We start from the raw sequence: 27348 nt of genomic DNA on the forward strand, positions 1-27348 counted from the left end.
AGTGTGAAGTCAAAAATCAATCTCCACAAAGACTGTGGAATAATCATTCACACTGTCGTGGACAAGTGCATCTACAACAGGTAGATTAGCAAGGACTTATTGAAGCAGGTTTATCCCTGTGTTGGCTCTCCACTAACTTTCTGAAAACCATCAAGACTCAGCCAGCTCAGTTAGTTACAAGCTCCTGCCATGATAAGACTTGGATCCAGTCTTCGGATTATTAGTCCAGTAACATGACCATCATTTTCATGTACTACCCGTGCTAAAAACTAGTACCATTCTGGGCATGCTTGATAGACCAACTCAACTATCTGTATTTTGCTATAGAAGGATGCTAGTTGTATTAAGATCAATAAAGAATAGATTTACTGAAGCCTTTTCAAGATTTGGTGGTGAATGGCTGCAATTTCAAATGGTAGAATTCAGAGGACAGTAGATGCAGCACAGACTCTGGATAAGCATGTCACTAGCTCAACCATTCCAGTACAGGTCCAATTCTAGCATCTACCCATCAAAGTGGAGACCTTTGAGTTATGTCATGGGCACAAAAAACATGACTAATCCAACCTTAAGAGCATGAGACACAGGAACAGAAGAAGGCCATTCGGCCCATTAGGTTGCCCTGCCTTTTAGTGAGATCATGGTTGATCTGATAATCATCAACTCCACTTTCCTGCTTTGCTCCCATAAGCTTTAATTCGCTTACTGAATAAAAATCTGTCTCTATCTGTTGAATATGGTCATCTCCTGATATGTATTCCTCCAGGATTGGAAACATGATTAGCTCATTCTGCAGATTTTATTTACTTAGTGTGAGCTCCTAATTAAATCAGGCACTTTCTGAGTTTGTGTGACCTAGATTAGATCAGGCACTTTTAAATGACTGTTTTTTGGAGGGCTGCAGCTGGGTGATATGTTTTATAGTGGTTATTATATTTGAAATGGCTATTTTACTTTTGAATACAAATTGCAAATTTATTTATTTCAAACAAATACCATGGATTACGAAGTGGAAAATACTTATATAACTATATAAGAAATAACTCAGAGACTCCTAACGGTGTTGACATAGCAGCGACAGTGAAGTGGACTCCTGGGCATCGACTGGTCCTGGAATGGGGATTCGTTGTGGCCTGGAGACCAGAATACCTTACAGAAACCCTGGAAAACTTAGGAGAACCTAGAGCTGTGCTTGCCCAGAAGAATTGTAAAGTTGAACATTATTTTTTATTTTTTAACCTTTATATTTTTCTGTCAATTGAACAGAAGATGAAGCTCTATTTATGTAAGTTCTTCTTATTCATTTTGCAATCCAAAATGGCACTGAAAGTGGTGATAAAACACATTCACTGTAGTTTCCCAAATACACGTGACAAAATCATTCATTCATTCATTCATTAACAAAGTGTGTATAGCACAGTGGAGCAATGATCAGTATTTCCAAACTAAAACAAAGAACTGTGGATGCTGAAGATCTGAAACAAAAACAGAAATTGCTGGAGAAATTTAGCAGGTCTGGGAGCATCTGTTCTCTCCAACAGATGCATAGATGTTGCCAGAGCTGCTGTGTTCCTCCAGCAATTTCTGTTTTCGAATCAGTATTTCCAAGATCAGCTTGATAAAATAATCCTAGACGTTCAGTTGGTACAGTCCCACATGATAACTCCAAGACTAACAGAAATTAAACTAATGCAAAAAGTACATTTCGATACTTTGAATCTGTGCTCTAACTAAACTGATCTCCATCTATCCATGATGTGAAACACTTACTAATTCCATCAGTTGCACAGCTTAGCTGCAGTATGTACCATCTACAAGTTACACAGCAATACTCACCAAGGTTTCTTCAACCCTCAGTGTCTAACAGAACAACAAATACAGCAGGTAGTTGGGAAGACCATTGTTTCCAAATTCCCCTGAAGGTCATACATCTTCATTTGGAAATCTTTTACCAGTCCTTTAGGTAGCAAGGTCTGTATGTTGAAACTCTCTCACTAACAATACTATGAGAGTATCTTCAAAGCACAATTCCAGCAGTTCATAAAGGCAACTCATCACCATCTTCTCTCAGTTAATCAAGGATGGTAGTAAATACTATCCGTGCCAGAAGCACTTGCATCCCAAGGATATATACATTGAAATAAAGTTTTTAACCACTTTTTGTTTTGTTCCCATTCCCTAAGTTAAAAGATCAGAAACATACCCCAGCTAATTCAGTGCAACCATAGATCCAACAGTCTCTGTTTTGCCTCCTTAAATTCCTCTGCCGTTTCAATTTCATTTCTGCCTGTAAGAACTTCCTTAAAGCTCCATGCTTTTATCATGTGTTTGGTTACACTCTCTTCATGTGAACCTCTTTGGCTCAATGTAAATTTTCTGCTGGATTGCAATTCTGCACTCAAAGTCACAATATAAATATCAATTGCAGTTGTTGCCAAATGATTTAGGAATAAATTATACTAATTTGTTCATCCATGTTGAAGAAACTTGCAGTATCTTTTAAATCATGAGGAACTGGAGGATTGAAGACATCCTGGAAAGGAAACTTTGGCTGGAAACTGGAGTTCCTATTAGAAAATGCCAATATCAAAATCAATCTGAAGCAAACAGATAATTTGGCAGGAGAATGGGGTTGAGAAACATATCAGCCATGATTGAATGCAGAGCAGTCTCAATTGGTCAAATGGCATAATTCTGCTCCTTTATCTTATGAATTAATGAGGAGGAATTCCTTCTCTCAGAGGGTTCTGAGTCTTTGGAACTCCTTTGCCACCGAGAGCTTTGAGAGTAGAGTCCTTGCATATATTTAATGCTGATAGATTCTTGATCAGTAGGTAAATCGAGGTTAATGTGGAAAGAGCACATAAGTGGATGTAAGGAATTTCAGATCAGCCACCATCCCATTGAATGGTTCGAGGGATCTACTCCTGTTCCTATTTTTTATGGCATTATATGCCAGTGAAACAAATTCTATCTTTACCTAGTAATTATATTTACTGTCACCATAAAGTAGTTCAATAATAACTACTCTCTCATTTGAGAGACTAGTAGCTGTGCATGTGATCTATAATGCATTACAGCATAGGGATTTGGTAACCTGAAATATTATGTCAGAATTAGCCAGAAGCACTTCATGTAACTGGTGATGAATAATTGGGGATGAAAGCACTTGGTTTGAGGTAGGAAGTAATAAGACATTTGATTCAGTCCAATGTTTTATAGGTTTTTGACAAATTCAACTCTATCTTCAATGAGCTTCAAATTGAGCTGTGTCATTCATTCTTTGTCTGTCCATGGTAATTACTATTAAATTATCTTAATAATACAAGTGGAAATCACAATAGATTTGCCTTATTGTTGAGAGTGGAGATGATTGACAAGGCTATTGAAGCTTGAGCACTGCTATAATGTATTCCACATTATAAACCAGCAGATTGTTCTGTACTTTTGCCTCCAGGGAATTGAATCCTTAATAGAAGCTCTGACAGAGAATCAGGTAAAAATTTCTCTGAAACCAGGGGTGGAAGTGACTGTTACACTGGCTGATTATCGAGCAGGTAAGGCCATGATTTTCATCCCAATGGCATAGGACTGAATAGTGTCAAAAATAAATTTTGTTATCATGTTCACATTAAAATTATACATCACTAAATATACCATTTACTGTATGTTTTTGTTCTCTGAAAGAAATATGGGGTCAGACATTCAACTGACACTTGGCATAAACTATTCTTAGGCTGCTGATCTCATCAGGCATCCGGGAGTTAGGGAGAAGTTTCCCTATTAACGTTTTATTTACATTGGGTGCCCACACCAGAACAGGCTTATCTAGGTTCCTTGACGTAACAGGTATCCTGGAGGAAGGGAGACCACAAAATTACACTGAAGGTGTGGCTGATGCCAACCAAAGGTTTTCAGTCAGTTATCCTTCATCCCTCTTTGCAAAGGAGATTGAAATAAACCTGGAACTCTCAAATGTATTTCCTTTCACCTGCTGATATGTTTATCATATGTAAGCATGGTGCCAGACTGTGACAAGTTCAGTCTAAGAAACCCTTCCCAGCTGTGCACATGAAGAGCTATTACAGATGTACTTATGTTCCCCTGCAAAGAAACTCAATCTGTGCGAGCACAGCAGTGAAGTTTGGGACAGTTGTAGTGATGACTGATTTGTGGGCTTTAAAACACATCTGATATTCTTCTTGGAGAATGTAGGACTGCAGATTCAGAGTCGGAAAGTGTGGTGCTGGAAAAGCACAGCAGGTCAGGTAGCATCCGAGGAGAGGAGAGTCGACATTTCGGACTGAAGCCCTTCATCAGAAATGTGGAGGTGGAAGGGATCTGAGCGATAAATACAGGGGTCGGGGGGGCGGGGTAAGTAGGTGGGAGGTAATTAGATTAGATACCCTAAGGTAGGTGGGAGGGTGGAACGGATAGGTGGGAAGGAAAATGGATAGGTAGGTCAGGTCAAGAGGATGGTACTAGGTTGGATCTGGGATGAGGTGGGGGGAGGGGAGATTTGGAAACTGGTGAAGTCCATGTTGATGCTGTGTGGTTGTAGCGTCCTGAGGTAGAAAATAAGATGTTCTTCTTCCAGTTGGTGGGTGGCTTTGATTTGGCGGTGAAAGAGGTCCAGGACTTGCATGTCCTTGGGCTTCTTTGGTGCGTCCCAGAAATGTTCCCTGAACTGCTTTACAAGTTGGTGTTCTGACTCCTTGATGTAGGAGCGGTTCAGGGAACATCTCTGGAATGCACACATCAAACAACCCCACCGCTCTGTGGTCAATCACTTTAACTTCCCCTCCCACACCCCAAGTCCTGGACCTCCTCGATCTTGTGATGTTTCACTTATGGGATTTGAGTGTCGCTGGCTAGGCAAGCATTTATTGCCCATTCTTAATTGCCCAGAAGACAGCTAAACATTAATCACATTGCTGTAGACCAGACCGGGTAAGAATGGCAGATTTCCTTCCCTCAAGGACATTAGTGAACTACATCAGATTTTCTTTGAAAACCGTCATCATTAGACTCTAAATTCCAGATTTTTATCGAATTCAAATTCCATTATCTGCGATGGCAGGACTCAAAAGTGGAACCCAAGAACATTACCTCGGGTCTCTGGATTAGTAATAGTGCCACGAGGATAACATCATCCTGTATTTGTTGCCTGTCCCTAGTTGCTCTTGAATTGAGGGCCTTGGTACAGCATGTCAGAAGATAGCTAAGAGTCGACCATGTTGTTGTCTCTGGAGTCATATGTAGACCAGATCAGATAAGGATGACAGGTTTCCTTCTCTATAGGATATTAGTGAATCAGATGGGTTTATAACAGTCAAGGGTTTCATGCTCACCATCACTGAGATTAATTTTATATTATTTATTAATTGAATTTAAATTCCACTGGCTGATATGGTAGGATTTGAACCTGTGACCCCAGAGCATTAGCCTGACATCTGTATTACTCAGTATTATTACCACTATGCCACCACCTCATTGATTGAAATCTAGATATCATTTGGGACTATGAAACAGATGCCAGACTTTGATTAAAATTCCATTGAGCCTTTTGAAAAATTTAATCCCTTTTGGATTAGTGAAAAATTCAGTTTATCGGTTAATGTCAGTAAGTGTTCTTATATGGAAAATGTAAATCGGTCTTTTTATTATGATCCTCCTTTTGCATGCAAAGATAACGTAATTACTTTGTCTTCGGAAAGAGATGTCTTTGATGATTGAAACACCTGTATTGTACTTTGATATATGGTGGGTAACTCCTTTCTGCTGTCCACTTCAGTATCGTGTGAACATTTCTCCTTCAGTTTCCCAGAAATCTATTGGAGGGAAAGGCGTGCTGATTGTCGTTATTATGTTTGTGATCTGCCTGCTCATCGTTGGAGTTTTCATTTTACACAAGTTCAAAAGGTACGTACTTTACTTGGAGGATCCAAGACCAAAGCTTGACTGAGAGTCTAAAATCTTAAACAAGTTAGAAGAAGCCTTTATTTCAGGTGGCCTGGTTGCTAAAAGCAGATAATTGGACTCATAATTTGGAAACTCAAGTCTTTGTTGTGTGGGTTTGTGTATTTTTTTTCTCTGTTGTGACCAGGCTGGACAGAGGCTGAGGAGAACAGCGATCTCATTATGCATTACTCAATATTGCCTTCTGGCTGGCAATTAAACAGCATGTTGACATTATCCAGTTTGCCAAGTTAGCGAGCATGCCTTCCTAAACAAGCAAGGTGCTGAGAATGAATGGATGAATGAAGGAAGTGGTGGTATAGACATTGCATTATCACGTGCCCAATTTTCAGGCAGTATCTATTTGTCTAATACGGTATGAGGCATTTAGACAATACATCCATACTGGTAGTGCACTGCATGTATAATGGGTCAAGGCAAGCCTGTCATGCGCATCCAGGGTGCCTGCCTAGCATTGTAATAAGCAGTCTACGTTGTTTGTAGAATACTTTTTGGTGAAATTGATATACCTCAGTGCTTGCAGGGCATATTTTGCCTCAGAATTGACCAAACATTGAATGATGAAGGTGACCAATCGGGAAAAAGTTGAGCCCATGTGTGGAAGTAAAGAATTTTGAAACAAATGGAGCCTTTAAACACAGGCTGCTTCTTCCCTGCATTTCAGTAGCTAGTGCAGGCATGAAGCAACCTGGATTGGAGGAGCATCGAGAAGGCTCGTGGCAAGGCTCATGAGGATGGGTTGGGGAGCATGTCTGTCAAGAAAAGGGTGTTGGGGGAAGTGCATCTACTTGTTAAGACCATTGGCTAGCTGTTTGCCAGGTGAGACTGATAAAAGTAAGTGTGCAGGATGAGGTGAATAGGAGGTAGGAAGGGGAGGCAGTGGCTGCAAAATGGAAGGATGAAAAGTCTTTGGCTGAAACCAGGAGATAGGAGGACCCAGTAGCTACAAAGGAGAGTAGGGCGGAGAATTGAGTGCAACTTGGTGTGAGGGAGGGAAAATGCCAAATGGAGCCTAGCTAGCTTTGAAGCCACAGGTAATTAAGTCCTTGCAAAGTAATGTGCTTTTTTATGAAGTGTGTCAGTTATGGGGGCAAAAAGGTTAATTGCTTGTGCCAAGTTTAAGGCAAATTACTGACATAGTTGGTAGATAGAATTTTTAACCACTGAGCCACCGTGGATAGTATGGTGGCTCAGCGGTTAGCACTGCTACCTCATAGCACCAGGGACCCGGGTTTGATTCCAGCCTCGGGTGACTGTCTGTGTGGAGTTTGCACATTCTCCCCATGTCTACGTGGGATTCCTCTGCATGCTCTGGTTTCCTCCCACAATCCAAAGATGTTCAGGCCAGGTGAATTGGCCGTGCTAAATTGCCCATAGTGTTAAGTGTATTAGTCAGGGGTAAATATAGGGTCAGGGAGGGGGTTACTCTTCGGAGGGTCGGTGTGGACTTGTTGGGCCAAATGGCCTGTTTCCATACTGAAAGGAATCTAATCTAATAAATGTTGAGGATACAGATGAATTATTTTCTGATTTTACTTCTGAGTCCAAACACAGCATAAGTCAACACAAATGCAGCTAATAATATTGTCATATGACTGCATCTCACCTAATGAAGGAGTTTGTGGGAATTGAAAAGAAGTCTCAAAAATCAAAAAAAAAGCCCTTGAAACAATTATGATTTTGATCTGTAATATGCCCCAGCTTTGAATCAATATTTCCTCAACTTAAACAGTAAATCATATTACTGACATTAGTAAAATCACCTGCAAAAGTGTTATTTAAAGAGATCACCAGTTCCATTCAGATTGGTTACAACCTTGCTGTGTTAAACAGCTGGTGAGCTTCTGGACCTTATTTTGCTTAGTTTTTTCATCAGATGACTATGCTTTGAGTTCTGGCAACAACCTTTAGCAGTTGTATGTTTTGCAGCAGTATTATTTCCCTTCTTTGGGTCTGTAGGAAGTAACAGCAGCAAAGAAATCTCTGGAGAATGAGAGAAAAAGAACATAGGATCAGCTAGTAGGAGATAGAGAAAGAGGATTGCCACATTTTCAGGGAACGTTTCCTCTGCGTCCCTTTGAAGTTCAAACTGGAGTCCAACACCAGGGCAAGCAGAGCACCACTCCCTACAAATATAAAATTAATTATAACCCTTTACCATTCAAAATGGTCCTTTTATGCGCCAAGTGATATTGCCAATCATTTCCAAATCATTGTTCAGAGCCGCATGAGAGGTTCATCAAATGTTGTTTTTTAACTACATCTCCTTCCCTGTGGATTATTTGAAGCAGCATCACGTGCACATTTTGCTGGTTATCCAATAGAATGGGATACTGTTTGTGAAGAAAGGCATCAGATAATGCAGAGGATAGTAGGAATCTCTTTCATGCAGCTAATGCCACAGCTTTCTTTGCAGGTGATGCCCATATCCTGCAAATAATTTAAGGAATATTTAGTGCATACCCATTATTTCTATTTTATAAATTCTATCTACCAACTATGTCAGTAATTGTTTGAGCTTTAATTTTCATATCTTCCATGTCAAATTTTATTGAATATCTTGTGGAAAGCCGATTAATAAATTACATCCCTACAGTTTCCTATACCTAATGCTTTCGTTACTTGCTCAAAAACATCAATAATGTTCACTAGATATCATTTATTCTTTACAAACCCATGCATTGACTTTTTTATATTCATTCATCCGATATGGGCATCTCTGTTAGGCCAGCATTTATTGCCATCCCTAATTTCCCCAGAAAGCAATTAAGAGTCAATCAGTGGATCTGGAGTCATTTGTAGGCCAAACCAGGTAAGGACGGCAGATTTCCTTCCCCGAAGAATATTTGTGAATCAGATAGGTAATTACAGCAATCAACAGTGGTTGCTAACCTTTTAATTCTCAGATCTTTATTGAACTCAAATTTCACCATTTCCCAAGATGGAATTCAAACTCATATTCTCAAGACCTACTAGCATGAGATTGTGGATTACTAGTCCAGTACATTACCATTATGTCACCACCTCCTCTCCCAATTTTTAATACTCAGTCACTCTATCTTTAATGACAAATTAAAATGACTTCCCATAACAGATGTTATACTAAAAGTCTACAAGTTCTGGTTCTTCTCTCACCTGTTACATTATTTCTGGGTTGATCAATGGCAGTGAGATTAGTTGTGAATCAACAGCAGGCAAGAGGTTTAGTTCTGATTGATAGAGGACAGTAGGATTACTAGGACATTAGGATTGCTCTAGCAATGATCTAAAAAATGCCATGTGGGACCGAGTGAATTTCTTTTCTGCTGTAATCTCTTTAGTTTCATCACTTGGTGTGATTGCGTGAGGGAGTGTGAGCCAGACAGAGTGGTGAGAGATTGTCCACTTTGGCTGGAAGAATGGAAAGCAGAATATTGTATTAAGGAGGTGGGACTGTGATATTTTAATATTCTGCAGGATTTGGGTGTCAGTATACATGGATCCCAAATTTAACACACAGATACTGAAAACAAGTAGATAAGCAAGTAGTATATTAAATTTTATTGCAAGGAGAGTTAGATTAGAAGAGTAAGGAAGTCTTGCTACTTTTGTATAGGACATGAGTAAGATTACACCTGAAATACTGTCAACAGTTATTTTCTTCATACTCGGGTAAGGATGTGCTTACTTTCAAGTGGGTGCAACAACAGTTCACTATGTCAACTATCAGTTGATTCCAGAGGTGACTAGATTGTTCTATGAGGGAAGATTAAGTAACTTGGGCTTATGTTCTCTTGAGTTTAAAAGAATAGAAATTGATGTAATTAAAGTATTATAAAATCTGTAAAGGTAGATGCTAGGAGGCTGTTTTGCTGGCTGGCATATGCAGAATTAGGAGTCACAGCATTAGAATAGGGGAGTTGGACATTTTAGATTGAGTTGAGGAGAAACCTCTTGGCTCAGAAGTTTGTGAATCTTCAGAATTACTTATCCCAGTAGACAATGGTTGCACATTCATTGAGCATTTTCAGGATTATATGCATATTATACAGAATGTAACATCTAATATATATAATATTGTAAAGCTTTGGAGAGTAAGGGAATCCAGGAATATTGAGATTGGGGGGGAAAGAGGAACTGATGTAAAGTTCACCAATGGCCTTATTGAATAGTGGAACAAGCTTGTGGCACCATCAGGTGTATTTCTGTTTCTTAAGTCTCAGTAAGTGCGGCAATCCAGGGTCAGTATATAGCATCCGAATGAGATTGTGTAACAGCAGTATGAGTTGGTGGACAATGTCAGAACTGTCTTCAGAGACTTTGTCATTGGGCTGTCCTACTATAGTGTTCATGGAGCTGATCACTCACTCCCTGGTTGCCCACAACATCTCATTGCCAAGCACAAGGATCTAACAGGAATTGGAACTGAACTCCACCATGTTTTGTTTCAATGTGCCCAGTGTGCTGACAGACATCCCAATTCACTTAGATGCCTTGGTGTATATTGATAAACTTTCTCCTGGAAACCAGGCTCTGAAGATCTACAATGAACTGCAGGTGTGATGTATGAGGTTTTCCTCCAGCAGATGTGCTCCTGTGCCCTATTTCCTGGCTCATGCCCAGTGGATTACTGTGTCATGATCTCTGTAGAAAACTTTCAAAATTTTATGAATGCAATTTTAACTTTGTCCAAATGTGTTGATTTTGATAGGCGAAAGTGAGGACTGCAGATGGTGCAGAGTCAGAGTCGAGAGTGTGGTGCTGGAAAAGCACAGCAGGTCAGGCAGCATCTAAGGAGCAGGAGAACGATGTTTTGGCCATAAGCCCTTCATTTGGAAGAGCTTATGGGAGAAATGTCGATTCTCTTTATTTTGAATGGGTCAACATCTGACCCCTCAGATGTTAGGGCCTTCTATTTGTTTTATCTATTTAAGTGCAAAAGATAGACATAGATTAACTTTTAATATCAAGAGAAGCAGTGAAAGGATAAGTGGATACTGATGATAAAATGCCGAGGATGATTTACAGAGGGAGAAAAGGTTAGATGTGAAGAAATCTGTGGGATATTCCAGATAGCATTGTCCTCTCATGAGCTGACTGCTCCCACAATGCTGAATACTTGATTTTCTGGTGAATAAGGATCTTAGTCTCCTCCATTAACCTACTCCTGATATATGTTGCCTGCTGACTTCTCTTGCAAGAAAGAAGAGAATGTAATTGTGATAGTTTTTGAGACATCATGAAATTGTGCATGTCAGGATTGTAGGATGTAGCTACTATATGGACAATCCCAGAAGATGAGCAAATGAGATAGTGAAGAAGCAAGTGTAGCAGGAGGAGAGGAAGGAGCTGTATGGAGTTGAGTAAAGCAAATAAGGGAAGGAAAGATTGTGAGATGTGGTGTAGGTCTGAGTAGAGGAAGGGCTCTTAATTGAGGCTATTAAACAACATTCCCGCCTCAGACTGTGTGGAGTTTGCACGTTCTCCCCGTGTCTGCGTGGGTTTCCTCCGGGTGCTCCGGTTTCCTCCCACAGTCCAAAGATGTGCAGGTCAGGTGAATTGGCCATGCTAAATTGCCCGTAGTGTTAGGTAAGGGGTAGATGTAGATGTAGATGTGGGGGTATGGGTGGGTTACGCTTCGGCAGGGCAGTGTGGACTTGTTGGGCCGAAGGGCCTGTTTCCACACTGTAAGTAATCTAAATCTAAATCTAAACATTGCACCCACTGCCTCAAATCAATGTTTACTGCTATCTCCTGTTGATAGCACAGAAATTGTCAAGAGGTTCTTCTGCCCCTTTGAAGAGCCAGTACCTTCTTCCACCTGCTTACCTCTTTAACAAAGGTCTCCAATGCTGCATCCATAAATGGCAGACGCTATTTACCTTACAAAGGCTGTCCTGCAGTCATTGGGCATCTCCCTTTTGATTTACCACACCCATTATGGGCCTTACTGGATGCTCATTGGATGCTGCCTGAACTGCTGTGCTCTTCCAGCACCACTAATCCAGTATTTGGTTTTCAGCATCTGCAGTCATTGTTTTTAACTTACTGGATTTATTGCCTATCCCTAATCCCCTTGAGAAGGCACTGGTAAGTCACATGAACTGCCGTAGTTCAAGTGGTGTAACTGCTCCATAGCCTCCCTTTGATGCCATCCCCAATCAAGAATACAGTCAGTACACATTACTGGTTGAACTAGCTGCATGCCTGCTTTACAATAATGAGGCTGGTAATCAAAATTGTTTCATCCCATTAACCATTTGAATGGATGTGTGAGGTTAGTGTAGCACTAATCTCATACCCCATGTTAATTTCTAAGTCTAAGTTCTATTGGAACTTGATGAGGAAAATGTTAAGTCAGAGACTTGCCAAATTTTGGCTGGTAATGAAATTTTTCATACAATATTTGAATTACATTTATTAAGAAGAAAAGTCATGTAGTCTCTGAAACAACTCAACAAACTATTCTTGGATAAGTATTTAAAGCCACTGGAGGGAACAAAGTGTATTCATCGCTGGAGTGAAATTACTTTGTCGCTTGCTGCTTTTTGAGTATAGTTTATTTTGACATAAACTTTACCTTTGGGATTATAAGGATAGACACATCATTTTATTGAACACAACTATAATGCATCACCATGCAGTGATTTAAGCAACAATTAAACCAGTTATTAGTGTGTAGCCCTGATTTATGAAAAGTCCATTTGGAATTTTCCACATTAAAGCTGAGTGTGAGCCATAAGTGCTTGTAATTCCCCAAGTGCATCCAGGCTTCCTATATTGAGCAGTAGCTATGTCTAATGGAGATTAAGTGTCACTTGGGTAATAGCTGTCTAAATGCAGTGGAACAAACAGATGAAAAAGGATATTCTGGATGAGGTGAACTATATATAAAAGTATTAACACCAAATACTAATGATTTGCACAGACAAAATGGCAGTGTTTTACCTCAGCAATGACATGTTCATTGATTTGTAATATCAGTTACAGATAGAGTTCAGATTGTTTTTGTTTTAGTAATTTATGGGATATTAGCACCACCAGCAGAGCTTTGTTATCCAGGATTTGGATTCAAATACAATGAAGGAGGCATCTGCGTTAGGTTGGCGTATGACTTGGACAGAATTTGCTTGGGGAGTTTACCATACATTTGCTGCTCTTGTTCCTCTAGGTAGAGGTTTGGGTAGTGTTGTTGAAGGATTCTTCATGAGTTGATTCAGTGCATGTTGTAAGTGGTACATGCAGTTACTATATTATATTGGCATTGGAGCAACTGAATGTGTACAGTGTGGGATGGTTGCCACTCAAGCAGCAAACACTGTTGACCTTGAGTATCTGAAACTACACTCATCCAGACAAGTAACCAAGTATTTGATTACACACATGACATGTGTCCTTGTAGGTGGGGAACAAATGTAGGGAATCTGGAGATGAGTTATTTGTCATACCACTTTGATCTATCCTCATACACACAGTATTTCTGCTCTGTCTTGCTGTTGTACATATGATATTTATTCAACTAGTCCAACTAGTTTCTGGTCAATGTGACCCAGGATCTTAATGATGGAGATTTAGCAATAGTAATACCATTGAATGTCATGGGTGATGTTTAGATTTTCTGTTTTTGGAGATAGTTATTGCCTTGCCCTTGTTTTACATGCATAGTACCTGCCCAAGCCCAAGTTGTTGCATGTGGCTTAAGATAGGAGGAAGGCTTCTGTCCTGAGGACTTCCTGGAGTGGTGCCCTGAGCTTCAGATGATTGACCTTCAACTGTCCCCCTTTGTGTTATGAATGACTGCAAACAATGTAATGTTTTCTTTCTGATTCTCTTTGACTTGAATTTGACAAGGGTTTTTGGTCAGGTCCTGCCATGATATCAAGAGCAGTGACGTTCACCTCAACCCAGGAATTCATCTGTATAAGTCTGTGTTTGAAGCAAGGCTGGAAGGAGACATGGAGCCTGGCAGAACTCAAAACCAAGTCTTAGTGAGTGGGTATTGCCCCTTAGCTGCAATGTTGAAGACTCTATGTCACTTTGCAGATGCTTGAGTAAATTGATAGGGTAATTATTGTCAGATTGGATTTCTCTTGCTCTTTATGAACAGGGCAGTTTTCTACTTTGCAATGTAAATGACAGTGTTGTAGCTGTGCTGGTAGAGTGTGTTTAATGGTTTGGTTAAGATCTTCAGTGCCAAAGCTGGAATGTTGGCACAGCACAAAGCCTTTGTTGTATTTGATGCACTCAGCTATTTCTATGTCACATTATGTGAAATAAATTGATTAAGACTGGTATTTATAATGATTGAGACATCCGGGAGAAGCAGAGAATCCAAATGACATTTCTGGCAGGCTTGGCCAAATTTCCAAACACATTCATTGGCATCAAAAAAATGATCAATGGATCATTTATTTTGCTGTGTGTGAGACTTGATGGGGCTTGACTGATCTACCTACATGATTACAGAAACTACACTTGAAAATTCACTTATTGATTGTGAAACTGTTTAGGACAATAGTAGCAGCTGCTTTAACATAACGAAACATTTCACAATGCTTCACAGGAGGAATATGAAGCAAGATAGCACAGAGAGCTATGAGGAGATATTAGGTCAAAGGCTTGGTCAAAAAGGCAGGTTGTATTGAAGGGATAAAACAAGATAGAGATGGGTGAGGACAGAATTTCAGACCTTGCTGGCCTAGGAAACTGAAGGCATGGCCACCAGTGATGGAACAATTATAATTGATGATGTGATCAGGCATGATGTGTATTCTTCTCTAATTTTACATGCATGTAGTACATATTCATAATATTCATTCTTTTGAAATGTAGACTCAATTGTGCTTAAAATCTGAAGCGACTACTGATTTTGGTAGTCTTTCAACACAATTTATTTGAAATCCAGTATAGATCAACTTTTCATGATCTTTTAAAATGTGGTTACTCATTTGTGGTGGATAAGACAACCTAAATAAAGTTACTTATTTTTATGCTGAATTAATTGCCAGCTGTACCATAAAACAGTATCAAATTACCATTTGTAAATATATAGTGGAATTTACTTTCAATGTAAAAAAGGTGCACATTCTCATAATTGCACTGGAATAGTGATGATTTTAGGTTCACGTTTATTTTGGATTTTAGATATGCTAATGTATTTGAATGGAGATTTAAGCAAACAGACTTCTGAAAACTAACATTATTTCAAGCACAATTGTCTGCTCATTCATCAACTGTGCAAAAGTGAAAACTATCCCCAGCTACTTAGTGTCAGTCAGTGTGTAATTCCTTTCTCCTTTCTGCCAACCTGCTGTACCTAGGATGCTCCAAAGATATGACAAGGCGACACAAACGGATATGGGTAAATGCTTAAAGCAGTCTTAAAACATAGTATTTTTTTTCCTTTGTTTATCTCCAGGGTGTTGAGATTTGCATGATTTCATGCAGTCTCATGCAAATCTTAAACTGCTGTCAATTTGTTCACTTTGAGATGGCGGGCTCGGAGCATTTTCCAGTTATTAGAAGAGTTCTGTCTTTAATGTTTATAATTTTGATCGGTAGCATTTCTGCATTCCCTTCAATTTTAAGTCCCTGATGATGATTGTTATGCTACCCTTTATTAGAGACGGTACACCTTCATTTTAAAAGGCCTGTTTTTATGAAATAGTCCTTTCCACATCTTTTATTTGCAGCAATGTTTCTGTTATGCCACATAAGAACATTTACTCTAGATGTGTAAAACTCTAATTCTATTCACAGAGTCATAGAGCACAGGTGAGACCCTTTGGCCCATTGATTCTATGCTAACTGACATGAATTCCACATTCCAGCGTTAAGCCCATAGCCTTGAATGTTACGACATTTCAAGTACTCTTCCAAGTACATTTTTGAAGTTTATGATGCTTCCTACCTCTATTACCTTCCCAGGCAGTGTATTCCAGACTCTAACCACCCTTTAGGTGAAAATATTTTTCCTGAAATCCTTTCACCTTAAAATTATATCCGTTGTGATTGACCCTTCAACTACTGAGCACAGCTCCTTCCTATCCAGCCCATCCATGCCTCTTATAATCTTATACTCCCCACCAGGTCTCCTCTCAGCCTTTTCGGCTCTGAGGCCATCCATCCTCTCTTGATAGCTAAAATACTCCATCCTAAGGAACATCCTGGTGAATCCTTTGCACCCCCTCGAGTGCAATCACATCCTTCCTATAATGCAGTGACCAGAATTGCACACAGTTCTCCAAAGTGCTCTAATCAAAGTTTTGCACAATTCCAACCTCCCTTCTCTTTTAATCTCTACTATAACTGATAAAGGCAAGTGTCCTGTGTGCTGCCTTACCCCCCCCACTCTATTAACCTGCCCTCCTGCCTTTAGGGATCTGTGGCTAAGTACCCCTAGATTCTTCTGTTCCTCTGAGCTTCCTAGTGCCCTACTGTTCATTGACGACTCCCTGGTCTTGTTACTTCTTCCAAAGTGCATCACTTCATACTTTTCAAAGAGAGATTCCATACACCACTGATCTTTTTTATCTATTTATTGATGCCAATATTATTGCCATTCCCTAATTGCCCAGAGAGCAGGTGAGAGTGAACCACATTGCTGTGGGTTTGGAGTCACATATAGGCTAGACAGAGTAAGGATGGAAGATTTCCTTCCAATAGGTTTGTCTGACGATTGGCAATGGTTTCATGGTCATAATTAGTCTCTTAAGCCCAGGTTTTTATTGAATTCAAATTCTACGATCTATCATGGTAGAATTTGACCCTGGGTCCCCAGAACATTACCTGGGTCTCTGGATTAATAGTCTAGTAATAATACCACTTGGTTATCACCTCCCCCCGACTATCTTTCTAAGGCCGCCGCCTTCAGTATTAATCACACTGTCGATCCTCATGTCATGGGCGGCACGGTGGCACAGTGGTTAGCACTGCTGCCTCACAGCACCAGAGACCCGGGTTCAATTCCCGCCTCGGGCGACTGTCTGTGTGGAGTTTGCATGTTCTCCCAGTGTCTGCGTGGGTTTCCTCCGGGTGCTCCGGTTTCCTCCCATAGTCCAAAGATGTGCAGGTCAGGTGAATTGGCCATGCTAAATTGCCCATAGTGTTAGGTAAGGGGTAAATGTAGGGGCATGGGTGGGTTGCGCTTCGGCGGGGCGGAGTGGACTTGTTGGGCCGAAGGGCCTGTTTCCACGCTGTAAGTAATCTAATCTAATCTAATCTAATCTGCAAACTTACTTCTTATCCCCACATTCATATCTATGGTGTTATATATATCACAAGCAGTGATATCTGTGATATATCACTGGGCATAGGTTTCCAGTCACACAACTTGTGCCACCACCCTCTGTCTCCTACAACTCAGCCAATTTTGGAGCCGTCTTCCCCAAGTTACCCTGGATCCCATTTGCTGTAACCTTCGATATCAACCTGCCATGTGTAATCTTGTCAAAGGCTTTGCTGAAATGTAGTTTATGAACAACATTAACAGCACTACCCTCATCTACACAGCTGATCACCTTGAAAAATTCCATCAAATTTGTTGGGCACGATCTCCCTCTGGCAAAGCCATGCTGATTACGCCTGATCAAATCTCGAAGTGGAGATTAATTCTCTACTTCAAAATTTTCTCCAGTAATTTCTGTACACTAACACAAGAGCCACTGGTCTGGAATTCCCTGGATCATCCCCACCACCCTTCTTGAAAGGTCAAACATTAGATGCCCTCCAGATCAGCGGCACATTCCTGTGGCCAGAGAGGAATTAAAAATTTGAGCAAAGGCTCCCATAATTTCCTGCCTCACCTCCTACGGCAGCCTGGATCTAACTCATCCAGACTTGGCTATATGTCCACTTCGAAGGCTGCTAAAACCTCCAATACCTCCTTATTCCCTATGTCTATCTGCTCAACAACCTCACAATCCCTCTCCCTAAAATCTGTACTTACATCCTTATTCTCCCAAATGAAGGCAGAAGTAAAACACTCATTTAACATTCCACTAATGTTCTCTGGCTTCACACACAGAATGCTCCCTTGGTGACAAATAGCCCTACTGTTTCCCTGGTTATTCTCTTCCCCTTAATATGCTGATAGAATATCTTGGGACTCTCCCTAATTTTCCACCAGTGTTTTCTCATGTCCCCTCTTTCCTCTCCTGATTGCTTTCTTAATTTCCCCTGCACTTTCTATACTCCATCAGGGCCTCTGATTTGTTCCCTTTGTTCCTGCTAAAAGCCTTTCTTTTCCTTTTTATCCAGTCCTGAATATTCCTAGATATCCAGGGTTCCCAGGGCTTGTTGCTCCTACATTCCACCCCAAGGAAAAATGTTAGGCCTAAACTCTCACCGTTTAGTTTTTGAAAGGGCTGTCACCCCTGACCACCGTGGATTTTCCCACTAGTATCCATTCCCAGTCTACTTTAGCCACATCCTGCCTTATTTTAATAAAATCTGTCTTCCTGCAATCCAAAACCGTTTTTTGAAGACTATCTCTTTTCCGTAACAAATTAAATTGTATGGTGATGTGGTCGCTAGCACCAAAATGCTCCCCTACTGCCACCTCAACCACCTGTCTGGCTTCATTCCTTAGATTTAGGTCCAGCACTGTGCAGTTCATTCTTTGCATGACTGAATATGCGTTTATCCATATACATGTCCTTAAACTTATTTTATAGTGTATTATATTATCATTTCTTTACCTCAACTGTTATTTTTCCCTATCTTTTACTCATTTGCTAACATGTGTTTACCAGTTTTGTCTGTTTCTGCTTAAGTTAAGCACAATTCTATGTTTATCTTACACCTTAACTCCCCATCTGGTTCTGTGCAGACTGTGCTTCCTGCTTCTTTTAGCTGAGAAAGTTTCCCACTGATCTACAAAATCAGCCCCCTTCTGTGTACATCATTTTGGCAATCTTTTGGATGTCATAAAACAGCTCTTTGACTTTCTGCCAAACTCGTGAATTTAAATAAGTTAAGTTCAAACTGCTCAGCAATTGAGTTGTTAATTGAGTGTCTGAGTTTTGCTGGACTCATGATCTTCCTATTAATAACGCTTACTTTATCAAAATCTTGCCCTGTCACAGATAAGCCACAAGGCCAGCCTTAGCTCAGTGATGGTGTTCTAGCGTTTGGGGTAGAGGGTTAAGAATCTCACTTCCAGAACCAAAGCACATTACTTATGTTGACAGTTCAGGCTGGCACTGCAGGAATACTGCCCTGTTGGAGGTGGCATCTTTCAGATCCTAGATCCTATCTGCCTTTTCAGGTGAAAGTAAAAGATCCCATGTGGCTCTTTGCTGTTTTATAGGATCATTATCAAACACAATTTGACACTGAGTAATTTGGGTCTTAGGATAGATATCAAAATCTCCTGGTCAAAAAACATAGGTTTTAAGTAGGAAAGAGAGAGAGAGAGTGATTTAGAGATAACATTCCAAAGCTTGGGGACTGATCTACTGAATGCAAGGTGGCCAGTGATAGAGTGATTAAAATCAGATTTGTGCAAGAAAGAACCAGAATTGGGAGACATTTAGGAGGGTTGTAAGATTAGAGTACATGACAAAGACGGCCAAGGAGGAATCTGAAATCACGTATCAGAAGTTTAAAATGAAGACGTCCCTGAGCTAGTAGCCAAATTGGTCAGTAAACAGAGATGTGATGGTTGAGGATGCAGGCTGTAGAATTTTGAATGAGCTTAAATTTATTTCGGGTGGAAGACCAAAGACTGACCTGGTCAATACTGGAACAGTCAAGTACAGAGCCAACAAAGGCTTGGAGGAAGATTTTAGCATCAGATGAACAAAAGCAGAGGTGATTTTATGGAGCAAAAAGTAAACAGTCCTGATGACAATGTGAAAATGATGCCAGAAGTTCAATTTGGCATCAAATGCAACACTGAGATTGCATACAGCTTGGTTCAGCTTCAGATTGTTGCTCAGTGAAGGAATGGAATTGATGGCTATGGAGCAGAGCTTGACGTGGGGATAATAAATAATGGGCTTAGTATTCCCAGTATTTAGCTGGAAGAAATTTCAGCTCATTTATGATTGTACATTGGGAAAGCACTGTGACAAATCAGAGACAATGTAGGATGGAGATGATAAGATGAAGTTAGGTGTGATCAGCCTACTGTGGACCCTACTGGTATACTTTCAGATGATACTGCTAAGAGACAACTTGTAGGTAAGGAAGAGGAAAAGGCAAACTATAACTCTTCCAGTTACCCCCCAGTTATAACACAAGATTGGCATGCAAACCATTCCAAATTACAATCTCACTAAAACTGGATAGGTAAGAATGTCCCACTCAGCTGCATATAGGAGTGAAATGTTGTGGCCCAGTGTGAAAGAGAGAAAAACTTTGAAGAAGGGCAAGGGCTAGACTCCTGGGCAAAGCTTATCCTCAATAAGTAGAAGTAAAAATATATATTATCAGATTATTATTGTTATACTCAAATTGAATGTTGTATTTCCTGCAATATTGCAGTGACTGAACTCCAGAAGTATTTCATTGACAGTGAAAATACTTTTGGATGGTCTGAGTTTGTGAAAGATGCCAAATAAATAGGAGTTTGTTTCTTTCCATTTCAGAATGGTTTTGTGTCTGTGTTTCAGTTTGCTGCTCACCCAGCACTGAATCTGCGCTCAACGATAGACCTGGGCTAATTTATACCCTCCTGGGTCTCTGCTGAAATTAGAACTTCCAGAGAGGCATACTCACACTACTTAATTCTACAGCATTGCAAGTGACACACTTTGACCTGAAAAGTTTGGAATAGAGCACGGTGCTTAAGTGCTAATTTATTTTTAAATGGAAATCTCTTACTGTATACTCAGTTCACATTATGCATTAGCTGTTATAAGACATAGGAGGCCTTTCAGTCTGTTTCAGAATTCAATAATATCTGAACTTGGAATGTCTATGATGGATAATGGATAGCAAGTTAATTAATTTTATATTTTAAAACTTCATTTAAAATTGGTTATTGCTCTTGGCTTTTTAAAGATTGATTAAAACTTACTTTGCAAGAGTGCAAAATTTGGAAAACTAAATAGTCAGACTAGTCCCTTGGTTGCAATATAAGGAATGGGCCTATTGATGATTCTAGTATTTGGCCTCAGTTGCAGCACTGCTCATAACGAAACAGATATGTCAATCTACCTCATTTCGTGTTCAGACTTAGACTGACAAATAGCATGTATTTGTGCCACATAAGTGCAATGCAATGTACAACAACACACAGACTAACTACCTCCCTTTGACTTAGAATGATCCCCCTTCACCAAATTCCCCACCATCAGCAATTTGGCGGTGAATAGTCATCACTTACTAGACCAATCACTCAACCACATAAACACTGTGGTTGCTCGAGGAGGACCGAGCCTCAGTATTTTGCAATGAGGCGCTCCTGGTCTCAAATCCCTGTTCACCATCTGCAAGCCTGAATTGAGGAGTATAAAGTTAATATTCAACATTCATCTCGATGAGCGCATCTGTTACAACACTCTAAAAGCTCAGTATCATACGGCATAGAGCAGTTCAATTGACTAGTGCCCCAGCAATGGATTCAATCTCTACCTTCAGCACCAGGGCACTGACTACAGCATGAATCATCTGCCCAATGCTCTGCAATACCTCACCAAGATTAATTTAATCAATACATTTCTCCATTGCAACCTCCACAGCTTGAGGGACAGGAGCAGTAATATTGTGCTGTCCTTTGCAAAGTCACATCCAAAGATTCTCTCCAATCACACCCCAATCTGATTTGTTGTTTCATCATTACTGGGTTCAATTCTTAGAAATATCTCCCTCGTGCCTTTGTGGGAGCACCATTACCATAAGGACTGTGGTAAGTAATTCAAGGAAATGACGTAATTGCACCTTGTAAAGGCAATTGGATTACATAAATAAAGTGGCTTAGCCAATGATTTGCACAACCCAAAGGTAAATTTTAAAAAAGCGTCTTGGAGAACTACCCTGTCCATCCTGGTTTAAAGCAAACATGCTCCTCTGACATAAGGCAAATAGATAAACAATATTAATTTGTTTTGATTCTACATTTTTCTACTGGTTTGAAGCCCCCAGGAATAAGGTAGACTTGCCTTTATTTTCCCAGTAATGGCAGTGCCTTTGCACCATTACTAGGATGATCAGCACTGGCCTGGGAAATGGGTAAGCATAATAGAAACAATCAGTCACTTGTGGAGAAGAAGTATAATTCTAAACTCTGTATGACTGACTACCAAAGCTGCATTTTGCAGGATTTTTCAACCATTTATTTTAATAGTAAGATTTAGAGGCAGCTCACCAGCAATTTCTCAAGGGCAGTTAGAGATGGGCAATAATCCCTATGTGCCATGAGCAATGCATCAAATTTGGGCACCCAATGGGTAAGGCTGGTTTTTTGATTACATTATAATTCTATTATTAAAACACACAATATTGCTATAGCGATAATGCACACCTGATGGTAGATATATTCTCCCTTTATGTCACAGGAAGATACCTGGGCGGAATGTTTATGCACAGATGCATAATGAAAAGGAACAGGAAATGACCAGCCCTGTCAATCACAGTGAAGACACGCAGCACATCATACAAGGGGAAGAGTATATTGATGATGATTTGGACTCTCAGACGCTAGGTAACGGAGGAGGTAGCCTTTTTTTTTAGTTTATCTCCTTTTTCTAAACAATGGTATTTTGAACTAAATTTGCCTGATTAAAAGTCATAGAATAATACAGAACAGAAAGCAGTCATTCAGTCTACCATACCTATGTTGTTAATTATTGGAATTATCCAGTCAGTCTCACTTGCCTTCCCTTGAGTTACACTCATCAGTAACTATATTCTATCCAAGCTGCCAATGCCTAGATTCTATTAATGACTGGTAGCATTCAAGGAGATGTCCAAACATGCATGTAGCTGTGTACATGTTTTCTCTTCTAGTATTTATCAGCCCTCTTTTGGAAATCTGTTGAAGCTCCTGTCTCTAATTACGCATGTTAATGCACTGAAGAAAATCTCTCATAACACTTACACCAAAACTCATCTCTGTTTTAAGGACCAAAACACCCCAGCTTCTCAAGTGTCTCCAAATAGCTGAAGTCACTTGTCCTTGTAATTCTGTTTTCTTACAACATCTCCAAGCTGTTAAAATCCTTCCCAAAGAGCAGTGAGATCTAATCACATCAATTTTCACATCCCTTTCAGATGACACGAAGATTGGTTGAGTAACAGAAAGCATAGGGACAGTCAAAGAATACAGGAGAATATAGATAGACTGGAGAGTTGGGCGGAGAAGTGGCAGGTGGAGTTCAATCCATGCAAATGTGAGCTGATGCATTTTGGGAAGTCTAATTCTAGAGCGAACTATACTGTAAATGGAAGAGTCTTGGGAAAAGTTGATGAGCAGAGATATCTCGTAGATCAAGTCCATTGTACCCTGAAGGTGGCTGCACAGGTGGATAGAGTGGTCAAGAAGGCATATGGTATGCTTGCCTTCATCAGACGGGGTATTGAGGATAAGAGCTGGCAGGTCATGTTAACATTGTACAAGACATTGGTTCGGCCAGATTTAGAATACTGTGTACAGTTCTGGTCGCCACATTACCAAAAGGATGTGGACGCTTTGGAGAGGGTGCAGAGAAGGTTTACAAGGATGTTGCCTTGTATGGAAGGTGCTAGCTATGAAGAGAGGTTGAGTAGGTTAGAATAGTTTTCATTAGAAAAAAGGAGATTGGGGGAGGACCTGATTGAGGTTTACAAAATCATGAAGGGTATAGACAGGATGGGTATAGATAAGCTTTTTCCCAGGGTAAGTGATTCAATAACAAGAGGTTATGCATTCAAGGTGAGGGATGAAAAATTTAAGGGGGATACACATGGAAAGTACTTGACACAGAGGGAGGTAGGTGTCTGGAATGCGCTGCCAGCAGAGGTGTTAGAGGCAGGCACGGTAGATTCATTTAAGATGTGTTTGGACAAAAGCATGAATAGGTGGGGAGCAGAGGGATACAGATGTTTAGGAATTGGGTGCTGGTTTAGATAGTGGATTTGGATTGGCTCAGACTTAGAGGGCTGAAGCAAGGGATGACAAGGCAATTAGCAAAATCTATAAGAAGGGAATATGAATAGAAACTTGCATGGGATGTTAAAATCAACACCAAAGGTTTTCTATTGAGAGAAAAAAGGGTGGTCTGGAGCAATATGGTCTCCTTGAAAAACTGAAGAGATGGGTTTTTTGGGTGTTTAGCTCAGATAGCTGGATGGCTGGTTTGCAATGACAGTAATTCCAACATTGTGGATTCCATTCCCACACCAGCTGAGGTTAGTTTGCAGGATTGTGCTTCTTAGCTTCACCCCTCTCATGGGGCATGGTGACCTTGAGGTTAAACCACCACCAGGTGTCTCTCTCACTCTCTCTCTAATGAGAGAACAACCCTATAGTCTGGTAGGACTATGGTGACTTTACCTTTACCTTTTTTACTAGAGTTTATAATTAAAGATAGGGTAATTGAACATTAATTTAAAAGGCAAATGTACTGGCCAGGAAGTTGTCCATGAATGTTGATTTATATGTATAATCCAGAAGGCTTTTGTGAAATCCTTGGTAAACCATTATTGGCTAAAGATGAATTTCATGGAATTGAAAGCAAATTATTAACTTGATTTAGAAAATTGCTGAGTGGCAGGAGACTCTGCTATTGGCAGTGTCAAAATGCTCTGGGTTGGGGCTTCAACTATTGACTATTTCCTGGTGGTTTAGATGATAGAATGCAAAGCCACTTTGTTACAATCCCCATGAAGACTGAATTTTTAAAGGACAGGAGCCCCATGTCAACAACAGAAAAGAAAGGTGTTGGACAAGATTTCACTTTCTAAAGTGTTTATTGTAATAAGCTGAAAATGTGTTGCTGGAAAAGCGCAGCAGGTCAGGCAGCATCCAAGGAGCAGGAGAATCGACGTTTCGGGCATAAGCCCTTCCTCAGGAATGAGGAAAGTGTATCCAGCAGGCTAAGATAAAAGGTAGGGAGGAGGGACCTGGGGGAGGGGCGTTGGAAATGCGATAGGTGGAAGGAGGTTAAGTGAGGGTGATAGGCCGGAGTGGGGTGGGGGCGGAGAGGTCAGGAAGAAGAAGGCGGTGCTGAGTTTGAGAGATTTGACTGAGACAAGGTGGGGGGAGGGGAAATGAGGAAACTGGAGAAATCTGAGTTCATCCCTTGTGGTTGGAGGGTTCCGAGGCAGAAGATGAGGCGCTCTTCCTCCAACCGTCGTGTTGCTGTGGTCTGGCGATGGAGGAGTCTGTTTGAGAATGTGGCTAAAGAGCTTCAGGGCAGAGGAGATGACCTGGGGTGTGCAGTGAGAGAGGGACTCACTGAAATCCTTGTCGAGGGAGGAAGAGAGCTTCTTTAAGGAAGGAATCCTTGTAAGAGGATTCGCAGTAGGTTAAAATCTTTGAGGAGAAAGTGAGGACTGCAGATGCTGGAGATCAGAGCTGAAAATAATCAACATAATCCAAACACTACCAGGTGAAGGATATTTCAAATTAAAAAGGTCATTTTCACCAAACTGTTGACACAACAAAAATGCACCTCACATAGTTACACTTGCATTAAATTTGAAATAAAACTAAATTTACAAATATAGTTTACACTTCCTGCACAAATTTGGGTGACGTGCAATCTCATTCTTTTCCATTTAACTCCTGTAGTGTGGGATTTCTCACTTCCAATCCAAACATTTTGGCTTTTGAATCGTACTTGTCAGTAACTGTATTCCTACCTAAGTCCTGGACGTGGTGTTTTGATCATTTTTGAGACTGCAAAGTGAAAGAGCTATGCCACAACACAATGTTTTTAAACAAAAACAAGCCTTATTATATACAAAGAAAAGTCAGACAAAGCAGAAACTATTAACACTAAAGCTTAGAAGTACGTTTTCTGGTATGTTAGAAGAATCTTAATGTTCATTCACTATTCCTCATCTCCTTAGTGTTCCAGTTGTTCTTTAATGTATTAAAAAAATTATGGTGGTACTTCCAGTAGCTACTGGCTAAGTGATCTCCCAAATTCTCTTCAAAATCTCTTGACTGTGACATTCTCAGCTCAAACCTTTTCACTGTGTGCATTACTGTAGATTTCTTCCTTTAGTTTGCAATTTAGAAAACCTTCAAGCTTCTTCTCTCAAATTCCAAGTGAGCTAGAACTCCCATCCAGATTTTGTTATTGAATGATGAAGTTAGCATGTTCTCTGCTTAAGGCGCTGGACTAACATTTGCCTCCTTTTGTCTCTTGAGTCAATGAGCTGCAGCTTATACAAGACAAAAACTGCAACTGCCTTCTGTGAGAAAGCAAGCAGATTAAACAAAGGAACCCTCTAATCTCCATTGCCCATCTCAATCAGAATGTGGCATGCTTTGGAATGGTTCAGACAGTAATGTAATTTAATTATTTTTGCCTTCAACACAACACTTTGATTCTGTAATCCATGTGAATATTTTTTATTAATGGATATGACTCCCCTCTCCAAACCTGCTGGGTCCTATGAAGGAACTGCCGTGTTTATAGACTGATCCCAGCTGCTTTTCAGCATGTCCTACATGAACAATTTAATTTTTTTAGTTCAGTAAGTAATATGCATGCTATATTGTATGGATAGATACTTGTAATAATGGTGACCACTGACAAGATACATGGCTATGAATGTTTTTCATTCAGGCCATGATAATCTCTTCACGTCTTCTACTGGGGTCTGCCACCACTTTAGTGGGAATAATGAGTATTTCTCAATCTTCGATCACTCACTATTTTTTGTCCTATCCAAATGCATACTCTGTGCAATAATACAGTTCCTATTCTATTTTAAGAGCCTTGCTTGTTTTCTCTTTGCAGTAATTGTCAGTATTCTGAATTGCAATGCAAAACAAAACAGGCTGACAATACAACTGCATTGTAATTAGCTTTCTACTTTCGTTGCTTTGTTGTTCAGCTCCATTGCAATCCAGCGTCACATGGATATTTCTTGGAGCCTAAAGATGTCATTATCAGGAATCCAATTAACCATTTTTCAGAATACTTCCTAGCCCACTTTGTTCTGAAAGCCACAAAAACAAAATAGATGCTACCCGAAAGCACATGGGTCACCACATCATATCCAAGTTTTCTGATCATTCAAAGATAGGTGGAATTATGCAAAAATATTCTGGAGGTGTAAAATTACAGAGATGTTAATCAATTAAGTGAGTGCAAAATTGTAGCTAATAGATTTCAAATAGTCAAATGTCAGTTAATTCAACTTGGATCTAAAAGTAACTGAACGAACAACAGAAAATCAAAGAGATTTGGTGCTTGTACTTTAATTTAAAAGGCAAATGGAATGTCGGCC

The 27348-nt window shown here is 40.1% G+C and overlaps 1 protein-coding gene across 4 annotated transcripts in view; it reads left to right on the top strand.

The window, feature by feature from the left end:
- Positions 1-27348, top strand: part of sorcs2 (sortilin-related VPS10 domain containing receptor 2) — a 668617-nt gene that overhangs the window by 624876 nt on the left and 16393 nt on the right. For 2 of the 4 annotated variants that reach the window (XM_072576855.1, XM_072576612.1), the window contains 3 exons: positions 3458-3557; positions 5820-5922; positions 22461-22618. In XM_072576855.1, coding sequence (XP_072432956.1) covers positions 3458-3557; positions 5820-5922; positions 22461-22618 — 361 coding nt within the window. The remainder of the gene's footprint in view (positions 1-3457; positions 3558-5819; positions 5923-22460; positions 22619-27348) is intronic. The other 2 variants (XM_072576671.1, XM_072576763.1) reach the window with 2 other exon arrangements.

The sequence above is a fragment of the Chiloscyllium punctatum genome, chromosome 1 (assembly GCF_047496795.1).
Source record: "Chiloscyllium punctatum isolate Juve2018m chromosome 1, sChiPun1.3, whole genome shotgun sequence".
Classification (NCBI taxonomy): Eukaryota; Metazoa; Chordata; class Chondrichthyes; order Orectolobiformes; family Hemiscylliidae; genus Chiloscyllium; species Chiloscyllium punctatum.